This window comes from Echinops telfairi, unplaced genomic scaffold (genome assembly GCF_000313985.2).
Source record: "Echinops telfairi isolate 266 unplaced genomic scaffold, ASM31398v2 ScPeMD7_7469;HRSCAF=8507_1, whole genome shotgun sequence".
NCBI lineage: Eukaryota > Metazoa > Chordata > Mammalia > Afrosoricida > Tenrecidae > Echinops > Echinops telfairi.
This window is the reverse complement of record NW_022111373.1, coordinates 31148608-31159659: the sequence shown is the minus strand read 5'-3', so window position 1 is coordinate 31159659 and position 11052 is coordinate 31148608. Positions and strand designations below refer to the sequence as shown.

At 48.7% G+C, this 11052-nt stretch overlaps 1 protein-coding gene across 1 annotated transcript in view; it reads right to left on the bottom strand.

The window, feature by feature from the left end:
- The window catches only part of MCC (MCC regulator of WNT signaling pathway), a 332143-nt gene that overhangs the window by 48826 nt on the left and 272265 nt on the right, over positions 1-11052 (bottom strand). The window contains exons 8-10 of the mRNA XM_013005658.2: positions 9407-9555; positions 5091-5231; positions 2126-2229 (exon numbers count right to left, since the gene is read on the bottom strand). Of these exons, the coding sequence (XP_012861112.1) occupies positions 2126-2229; positions 5091-5231; positions 9407-9555 (394 nt within the window). The remainder of the gene's footprint in view (positions 1-2125; positions 2230-5090; positions 5232-9406; positions 9556-11052) is intronic.

Below are 11052 nucleotides of genomic sequence, written 5' to 3'. Positions count from 1 at the left end.
GTAAATTCCCAGGTAAACACTTGTTCTGCTGTACCACGCTTGCCTGCCATCAGCTGGCCAAGCCCCGGACTGCCAAGTCTAGTCCAATGCCTGTGACTGACTCCACGTGTTACGCGGCAGAGCTGCTCCGTGGGGTTTGCCTGGTTGTGATCTTTGTGGAAGCAGATCGCCAGTCCTTTCTTCTACAGGCTGCCGGGTGAGTTTAAACAGCCACCTTCGGGCTGGTGAAAATCCCGGAGAAAAACCAAAAGGTTCAAGAAAGCGCTGCCAGTGTGTGCAAATGGTTTGCGTCAACCAGGGACCTTCTTCCGTAGAACCAAGGCTGCCTTTTACAAATGAAGCCAGCCTTCAGCTCTATGGCAAATAGGGAGAGAAACTGGGGGTGGGGGGCTTCCCACAGGTTAAGGTTCCCGGGGTCTCCTGACATTCATTTCTGACCACCGTCATACCTCGCTTCTTCCCACTGAGGACCTAGTTCACCCTCCAGGTGCTCTCTGAGTTCTACCCGAAGTCAGATCTCACTGCCAGAGTCTTCTCCGACCCACAGCGACCCTACAGAGCAGGCTAGAACTGTCCCCGGGGGTTCCTGAAACTCAGTCTCCCGTAGACTCACTGGCTCGTCTTTTAAATATTCACATGAGCTACTCAGTATTGGGCAAATATAAAGCATTTCAGCATTGATTTTAAAGATTTTTAAATGCAGGTTTATTTAAGCCTTTTTAGCTTCTACCACATCACTGTGCTGAGTAGGTAGGAGGCTAGCGAAAGGTACTCTTCCAGGATGGAGTGGTGTAGAAAGTCCTCTGATACAACCTGGAAATAGGATGTTTTTATGCTCGGTAATTGATCATTCTTCTAAATACATATATTGGAACACACACACACACACACACACACACACACACACACACCCCAAAAAAAGGTAACAAAGTTTTTGACAGGAAGCCAAGATCATCTCAGGATCTGTTTCATATGAGAATAAAGTTTTATGGTTCGGTTAAAAATCCTGAAAAATGAGGTTTCTAATGGAAATGCTGGCAGAGTTTCTACTTCTGGGCTGGGATTGTAATGACTATTAAAAAAAGACACAGAGGGGGATGTAGAGGGCGGTCACCATGTCAGTGCAGGCCCGCTCCCACGCTGCGAACTGTGGATGTGAAGCCGGCAATCACAGGCCTAGATTTGCTTCAGATCCTGGTGCACGTCAAAACCGAAGAAGGACATAGTATACTTTTTTCTCCTCCAGCTTTTGTTCTGTGCAAAAGTCACACACACACACACACACACACACACACCCTGGGAAAAAGGAGGGGAGAAGTGTTGGCAGGAATACAAGGAGAGGGATTTGGGAGGTGCCCTGGTTGTGCACGCTTCTTGGTAGGACACAGGTGGAAAGGCTAAGCCCGATGGAAGCTAGCAGACCTCGGGGGACATGCACAAACCCAGATGTACCTGGGGAAAAAGGCCTGACTATCAACTTCTGGAAAAACTCAGCCACAGACGCCGGGGTTACCTTGATGGCGTCCACCTACTCCAAACGGAAAGGCAGAAGAGGGTCAGTGTGTGAGCACTGGGGTGTGGCGGGAGAGGAAGGCCGAGTGGCGGGGGGTGGCGGGGGTGGTGGAGGTCCTGGGGCCCACGGGGCTAGCGTCTTCTGAAGCTGCAGAACATGGCATGTGCAATGCTTTCCCCGATTCAGAAAGACACCTGGTGACTAGGTCAGGGGAACCGGGGCTTCAAAACTAACCCCCCCACAAAAGACAGACTGAGAACAAGGCCAGGCAATCAAAGCAAACAGAGAAGGCCAAGGCCATGCAGGTGACAAAGGATCCCCCACAACCAGCCTCACTAGCGAGTCTCCTGCTCCCTCCATCCCACTGTCTGCCAGGAGAGCATGTTTCCTACGAGAGGTTGTTTGTTTTAACTCGCCTGTTTCCACTCCAGTTCCTACTGCATTCCACATAAACAGTTTACTCACCCACTAGTGAGGAAAAGTGAAAAACGCACTTGACAAGTGCATTTCAGGCGCCCGGAGATGATCTAAAGCCAACAGCTGGGTTGGGGGCGGTGGGGCAATGGAGGCAGGAAAGCAGCCAGAAGCTGCAGGGGCTCAGGTAACACTCACCGGCAGAGGACCCCACACCGGCTGCTCGGAACTGCCCCAGGATGAGGCTCTGCTCGCTTTCCGCCAGTGCCAGGAGAAGTTCGTAGGCTTCTATGCACTGCTCACTGCAACAGACACAGGGCCCTCAACTCCGCAGGGAGCACCAGCCTGAGGGGAGGCAGCTGCAGGTGTGCCTCTCAGCCTCACTCTCCACCAAAACCAAGAAGCCACCCATGAATAGTCCCTGGAAAAAGCTAGGGGCATGTTCTGTTATACTGAGCCCCCCCACCCCCCACATGTTCTTTTCTTTGCTCTTTATTTTACACTGTTGCGGCTGGCATCCGTGATTTCATGTGTGCGGACTAGCACTGAAGTCCCCTAATGCTTTCAAGACCGAGACTTTTGAAAGTGGATTACCAGGCCTGCCTTCGAGGTGCCTCTCGGGTTAGAACTACCACACGGCTTGCTAGTTGTCGAGAGCTTAGTCAAAGACACCCCTTCACTCCCCAAGGTCTCCTTTATGCTAGGATATCAAAAAACGAAACAGAAGCAATAAACTAGGGAGAGGCAAGCATGTTATCTTGTTGACCATCAGCCCAAAGGATGTATTTGTGATCAACCTCCCTGAGTAGCGTAAACAATTACCATACTCAGCCGTTGACCAATGGCTTGGAGGTTCAATTCCACCCAGAGGTACTTGAGAAGAGAGTGCCTGGTGATTTACTTTGGAAAACCCAGTCACTGAAAGCAAAGTCCCGCTCAGACCCACGTGGGGTCGACACGAGCATGAGTTGACTTGACAACTGGTAGCCAGCCTCCAAGTGGCTCCCAATGATCCCAACTCCTGCAGCCACATTCCTGCATCATCTCCTCCCACACAGTATCAGGGCTGATTTGTGACCAACAGAATACAGCAGGAGTGATGGTGTGTCACGCCCAAGGTCCCTGAAAAGACTGACTTCTGTCTTGCGCTCTCTCTCTCTCTCTCTCTCTCTCTCTCTAGTCTCTTGCTCTTGGGGAAGCCAGCTGACATGTCTTACACACACTGAAAGAGTCCTGTGGAGAAGCCCAAATGGTGAGGAACTAAGGTTCCCAGCCAACAGATGGGAAAGAGCTGAGGAATCCAGCCAACGGCCATGGGCATGAGCCTTCTGAGCTAAAGCTTCAGACGGTGCAGCTCTGGCCAAGAGCTTGATGGGATCTCGTGAGACTCTGAGTCAGAACTGCTGGGTCAAGCCATTCCCAGATTCTGGACCCTCCAACCATGGGGACGTAATAATGTACTACATACCAATAGATAATATAACACCACTATGGCAGGCTAGTTTGATCCGGACCTGCACCATTCAAAAGTTGTACAATAGCCACCTATGGCTATTCATATTTAAACTTTTTTTAAAAAAAGTAAAATGTCCAAGAGCCATGTGTGGCTGGTGGTCACCAGACTGGCCGGCAGAGCCATAGAATGGTTAGATCATTAGAGAAAGCCCTATTAGATGCTTGTAAAATCGTCCCATGAAACACAGACCTTCACATAAATCTATGCCCAGCAAAAAAAAAATCTATGCCCAGCAGTTGACTTTGCATTTCTAAGAGGGAAAAAGAAAGCTGCTTGGGCAAACCAAGTCAAGGATGGCAGAAGGCGGCCTTCTCCACCACGGCCCGAAATCCACATGATCCAGGTCCACACATGTAGGTCAGCATGTGCACAACACCTGTGTGGACCCAAGCAAGATACCTGTGGTAGCAAGATTTCCCTTTTAAGCAAATAACGGAGTAGTCTCCGAGCTGAGTAGGGAAATGTTGCTTAGTCAACATTCACTTGACAGACATCTGCTTTCGATTGTCATGACTTTCATCTTCCTTCACCGAGCTCTCAGGAGAAGGGTCCAATCACTAGCTCCTGGTATCGGCAGCTCGTCCTTTCACGGGCAGTTATCGTCCAGCTCGGCCACTGCACTGCCTCATGTGTAAGGAAGTGTGAGTGTGAGGAAGCACTTCTCTGACGAAAGGCAGACTGCTGGCACAGGACAGCCTGTTGTAAGAGTTACCCTGCATGGGTCATCCGCTTGCTTTCGTGTGTCTGTAAATTAGCATGACTTCTCGCTAGCTTTGGCCTCATAAACATTCATGTTTCTGAAAATAGCATTGAGCTTTATACAGGATGCTAAGTGTAAAACACAGTTCCCAGTCTGGGACTTTGGCAAAAATGGTTAAATGGTGCTACAAATAAGCTGTCGTTTCAAAATAAACTCCAAAGCTGATGAGGGTGAAAAAAATGTAGGGCGTTCATCTATCACCAGCTCATTATTGAACCGGCGAAAGACTTCAAATGGCTTGTTTGGAAGGAATAGCATGGTTGGCAAGCCGGGAAAGTCATGATAATCTCCATGTCCTTCATCCTCCGCTTTCTACGTGAGGGACGAATCCTGGGAAAGACATTCCCAAGCTCCCACTCGTTTTAAATTATTCACCATAGAATTATTTTCATTATTAAGAACTCTTCAAAAGTCTGAATGCCTTTTAGAGAAATGAGCAAATCACAGTATATGAAACCCAATATAGAGGAATATTATCATTCAAAGCAAACAGACTAAACAAATACAAAAAACAAAGTAAACAGACTGTTAAGCAACATTCAAAAATACATCACAGTATCAACAATATAATATATATTTAAATGTGTCAGGGTTTAAAAGAATTAGCACTGAAAAGCAAAAAAGGAGTTTTTTGAGTGCTACTATTACTTGCATGAAGTACTATCAGCTTGAGCAGAAACATACATGCTGGTTAATGGCACTCAGTGGCTTCATTTTCTGATTGGCCACAAAGGCATGGGGTGATCTTCCACAGGTCACACCGACACTTGTGGATCCATGCCCCAGTTATGTCTTCTAAAAGCCTGTTTTCCACTGTCAATACGCTGGTAAATTTGGATGCACTTCAAAATGAAAGTGACTACCAAGGGAGAGAGGTGCTTGCCCACCTGTACTGCAGGGCCAGCCTCAGCGCTGTGGCGTTAGATTCGTATTTTCCGACCAGCATGCTCATCCGCTCGGCGTTGCTCTTGCATTCCTCCAGGGTTATGGTGAGGAGGTCATTTTGAGATTTGAGGTGTTCGATCCGGCTACAAAGGAAGAAACTCACTTGTACATTTCACCCCTGGGTCAGAATTCATTTCCATAGCCTATCATATTCAGAAGGTTTGATGGCGTGATGGTTAAGAGCTTGGCTGAGTTGCTGAAAGGTTAGTGGTTCAAACCTACCAGCCATCCCATGGGCAAAAATGGGGCCACCTCCTGTAAAGACTCAGAGCCTAGACGCCCTGTGGACCAGTTCTACTCTGTCCTATAGAGTTGCTATGAATTGGAGTCGATTTGAAGGCAACACGGATGGGATGGGCTAACCTATATTCAGGTCTGAATACAAGCTAGGATAGGGGCTTATCAGATGCTTTAGCAAATGCAGCTGGCACACAAGAATAAAGCAACTCTAAATAAAAGAACCATGAGGTGTGTGTTACAAATAAAAAATAAGCCCCCGGTCAGGCACCCTTCCTGTGCAGACAACATTGCAAGGCTCTGCAGATTTATCTGGTGAATGAGACACCACCTGACTCGAGGTCCTGAGGAGAGTAATGTTGGGCTACACTTCAATAAGCCATTATGCACAAGGGCAAATGACAGCCAACACATCATAATAGCTACTCTTTCTTGAGCCCTTGGTCTGCAATGCTCCCAATAACCTCTCTGCTTCCATACTTGCCCTACCGGTTTCAATCCATCACACCTGTGTGAGCTTTCAAACTGTCAATCAGGCCTTGTTTCCCCTTACTTAAAACTCTTTAATGGTTTCCAATGATGTGTAGAATATGAGTAAGCTTGTCCATGACCTCAGATTCCAAATGTAACCCAGTCCCTGCCAACTATGCCATCCCTGCTCATGAATGCTTCCCTTTTGTTCCCTCCATGTGAGTCCTATTGGCCTTTGGCCTGTTCCTACCCCATGCTGCCTTCCCTTCAGCCTGAAGGTTGATGGGTTGGCCACTAAGACTATTCAGCTTAGCATATGGCTGTTCCTTTCTTTCCTAAAAAACCAAAACCACAATTCAGCTTAAGTGTCATCTGTTCAGAGGTCTCTTCCCTGACTACTTACCAATAAAACAAACCACTCCCCTACAGAATATAAGGGTCATGAAAGCAGAGACCTTGTCTACTTTAGTTTTCTTTGCTTGCCAAGTAGTGGGTGCAGAGCCTGGAAGCCTCACATTGCTGGTGGGACTGTAAATATCTGGAAAGCAATATGGTGCTACCTCAAACAACTGGGAATAGAAATTCCCCATGATCCTGCGATCCCTCTGCTGAGTACATACCCTAAAGAACTAAGAGTCGTAGAAAAACAGACATATGCACACCTACATTCATTGCCGTACTTTTCACAATAGCAAGAAGTAAACAGCTCCACGCCCTTCAGTAGAAGAATAGATAAGGAAGTTTTGGTACATACACATTACATGGATGGACCTGTAGATCATCATACCGAGTGAAGTTAGTCAAACACAAAGGGGCAACGGTTGGATGGCCACTCTAAGGATGAAAATCGAGACAATGACTTGCATCCCAGAGGGAATAGACTTAGGAGGTTACCAAAGGGGGAGGGCAAGGGAGGGAATCTTGAGCAATGCACTAGAGTGTTGACAGGTGCTGACCTGAGTGAAAGGGAGGATGGAGGGCCATGGCAGGGAAAGAGAATCAGCAAGAGGGGTAGAATGTAGGGGGCACTGATCTGTGGTCTGAACTGTTTAACACAGAGCCGATGGTCTGAAACATAAACCCTCCCACTCAGTTCACAATAAAACAAACAAAAACCCTGTTGAACTATGAAACAAACTTTTGCTGAGTTTAAGTCCTATCCCCACACCCCGTAAAAGCTTAAAGCTAAAGGGTCTCTCTTCCATTTACTTATTTTTGAGACTAGAAGGCCTCTAACTTTAAGCCAGGTGGTTCAATAACAGACACAGGGACATACTGGGGGATTATCTCCAGGGGCCCATAGGTTCTAGGGTCATCTAGGATCACAGAGAGGGCAGTGGACATGAGATCAGAGGGCGATTCTGAAATTCGGACTCGGTCTTGTAATAGCTCTGGACCCATGGCATGTCAGTTTCTAAGTCCTTGCTTTCTCCTTTGCAGGATGAGTGGCCCTCCCCTTACAAATCGAGGACCAGGCAGCACTTGCGTGAAGGCTCTTTATAAACAGCTGACCACCACAATGGTGGGAACTTCAAGCTGTGGTCTTTCATGAGTGCACATACCGAGGGAAAAGCACCTTCTCAAGCGCAGTCACCGAGCAGGCTGGTTACACTTGTGAAGAGGAGAGCCTCACTAAGAGGATGCCCCCTGAAGGCATCGGCCTTGATGAAGCGGTCAAGGGCAGACCTGATGCTGTGTTTAAGCTCTCCCTGGCCAGTGAGACTTAGAGCTGCTGTAACACAGCCATCACAAGGACTGCCAGTCTCAAGTATTTGGGATATAACAGGAAGCACATTTAAATTCAAGATTTAAAATGACCTACATTGCCAGTCCCTCACTTTTCAAGAATTATCTCTGGCAGTTTCAGATCACAGAGGACTAACACGATACTTCAATCCATTCAGGTTTGCTACACACAAGGGAATGGCGTGGGGTCACGGTGAAGTGGGAAGTGTGTGCACATTTCTTCCTGGTTCTTGCAGAAGACTTGCCAGAGCTGACAATGCTCTCCCACTGAAGGCTTGCAGGTCAAGGCAGCCACACCATGCTCTGGGAAATGGAACAGTCCCTTTGGCCACTGGGGAGTCGACTGTGAGTCAGGCTACCCTGGTTTGGCTCTGGTCCTTCAGTAACTCCCTCAGGGCAGGGATGACACACACCAGGCTTTGGCAAGAGGAAGGAGAAGAGTCAAGCCACTGCCATTGGGAGACTTGGAAAGAATCCACAGAGCTGAGAATGCAGTAAAATTATTCTCTGTAGCATCTTTATGGTGAGATGGCAGGATTCAGAATTACGCCAGATTCATAGAGCATAGAGCATAAATACAGTTGGGCAGCTGTGTGGAAGAGCAGAGTGTTCGCCTGGCTTGCTTATTGTAAGCGCACGCCTGGCCAATGTCAGCCACGTTGGGGCCAAATGGCCTTTGCTGGTTCCAGGTAGAAGGCAAGGCTCTCCTGGGACTCTGACTCAACACTGCGGAACTTCTCTCTGTGGCTCCCTGCAGCACAGGCCACTGCGGGCCTGCGGTACGTACCATGGGAAGCCCGGTGCAAAATGAAAAGGTGGGGCCCCTCGTTCTTAAGTTATTAAGAATCTAAAAATGAACTGAGCTTTGCCTGGATGTCATCTCCTGTATTTCAAGAAGGCCCTAGTCTGACTGAGGGTTCGCAGGAAGCAGTCATGGCCCGGCTTAATTTCAGGCGCAGAGACCAGCCCTCTGCTGATCCCGACACCGACCACACTGAAGGCAATAGGAGCCGCTCGGTCAATGCCCCTTGAGAGAAGTCCACAGCGCCCACGCTAGCACAAAGAGATGAGAAAAGGAGGTGTGTGTGTGTAGGGGGAAATTGGTGATGCAGTCACTGCTAAATACTGTATAGAAGGCTTTTTACTTCTTAGGTCATCCTCACAAGAACCTTTGTCTTAGGTAAGGCACCCAAAACTCAAACTCCCTGCCACTGAGTCAATGTCTACCTAGCTTTCCCAGACGCTTTCCCTCCAGTCCCTCTCTCGGACCCACACCTTTCTGTTTACTTTGTCCTCACAGGTCTTCCTGTCCTATGACTGTGTGATTTCTTCCCCTCACGACCAAGCCAACACGTGCCCCCATGCTACTGGCCCCTTAGAGCAAACCACAAACTCACTGTCATCGAGTCAATTCTGACTCATAGCGACCCTCTAGGACAAGGCAGGACAGGGTGGGTTTCCAAGACTACCTCTTTATGGGAGTAAAGAGCGTCCTCTTTCTCCTGCAGAGCAGCTGCTGAATTTGAACTGCTGACCTTGCAGTTACAGCAGCCTTAGGTAACCCACTACGCCCCAGGGCTCCTCCTGAGTAAGGCAGGGATGATTATTTCCATTTTAGACTCAGAAAGGTTACAGGCCAGTTCTGAACTAAAATGGGTGGAACTGAGACTTCCCCCCAAGCCCTCTGAGTCTAAGCCCAGGGCCCTTGCAACCCCACGACGAAAATGACAAAATAGAGGGAGCGAGGAGAAGCCTCATTACTTTCCTCACCCCGACCCGCCCAAATCATAAGACTTCTCCCTACCTGTTCAGCCGCTCCGTTTCCACCTCGAACTCTCTAATTTTGCTTTCAGAGATGGCAGATCCGTGTGAGTACAGCGTTTGGAAGATCTCCTGGATGTTCGAGCAGTCCTGAAGGGAGTGAGCCAGATGTTCGGCCACGCTGCTCGATACCTGTGTGGGTAAGCACGGAGTGAGGCCCTCTGGCACACAGCTGGACGCATCAGGATTCCGATTCCTGGCTTCCTGGCATGCTCTGCATGCAACGCAGTTTAAAACCATTAGGTCAGGCGCTGGGAGGTGTTGACTCTAATCCTTCTCAGTTTGTATTCAGTAGTACTTAACCACTGAGTTCCAGTGTAAGAAACGAACTACCATGGAAACCGTACATGACACAGACTTGAAGTACGGCTGCGCCCTCACACATGTGCTGCTGGGCTGCAGGACAGAAGGGGCCATGTCTCTCTTCGTCCCTGAAACTTTGGATGGGGTGATGATGCTTCGGTGGCAGAATCCCTGCCTTCTAGGTGGGAGAGCCAGGTGAACATGGAGAAACCAAAATGGAGCAGTCGGTGGGAGGCCTCCCTGAACGAGGGACTTAACCACCGGCAACTTAAACGAGGGGTGGGCTCTGCTGGGTCAGGATAAAATCCTCGCTTTCCATGCAGAAGACCCAGGTTCGATTCCTGGCCAGTGCACCTTATGACACAAAGCCACCATCGCTGTGCGGATGTGCAGGGAACTATCAGACTATGATGGGCGAGGAAGAAAGCCAACAGCTTCTTCTGAAAACCAGCCAAGGAAAACCCCAAGTAGCACAGCGATCCCTTTCTACCTGGAATTGCCAAGGGTAGGGTACCAACTTGTCCAGAGCTAACAACAACAAATGTTGGAAGTCTGGACACCACCCCCCCCTCGCCTTCCCCTACTCCTGGCCATTCTCTCCCATTACTACAGCCCAAGACAATGGCTGGCTCCTTTACTTTCACACACTGGAGTTTTATTTTTTCCTGAGATTTTTGCTCAATGCAAACTTCTATATCATGTGGGCTTCCAACTGCTCTTCAGGCTCTCTGTCTTTCCCTGAGGACCAGAGAGCTGGCTTTCTCAGCTCTTGCTCAATCCTAAAAAGCCTCCTGAGGGAACCAGAACTGCTCCCCTTGCACCACCCACTGGCTCTCAGAAAGGTGCAAGGCTCACAGACTCTGCAAACGAAAATTCTGGCACGAGCTACAAGGTTCCAGTCTTCCGTAATATGGGGAACACAGGGCTATACTTCAGAGGCAGGATTCAACTCGCCGCAAAAACACCGTCCCTTTCAAGGGGATGCACAGAAGGTGAAGTTCTTTAAGAGCTCCAGGACTCAGTCTCAGGGTGGCAGGGTGATGTTCAACAGAAACTTCAAGGCTGTCATCGACATCACCAGGGACCAGACCTCCAATCATTTTGCTGAATAATTTCCAGTGGAGGAAGAGAAAAAAATCCTCTTAAAGCCGAAGAAGCCATCCACCATAGGTGGAAGCAACTATACATTTTAATCTGATCCTTCCGAAGAAAGTCAAGGATGATTTAGCACGGTAACCAACTGGCTGATTGGACGTGAACTTTGGGCATTCTTCCATCATCCATCAGCCACTGTCTGGGTTTCTCAACTGAGCACTTTCTTTCTTT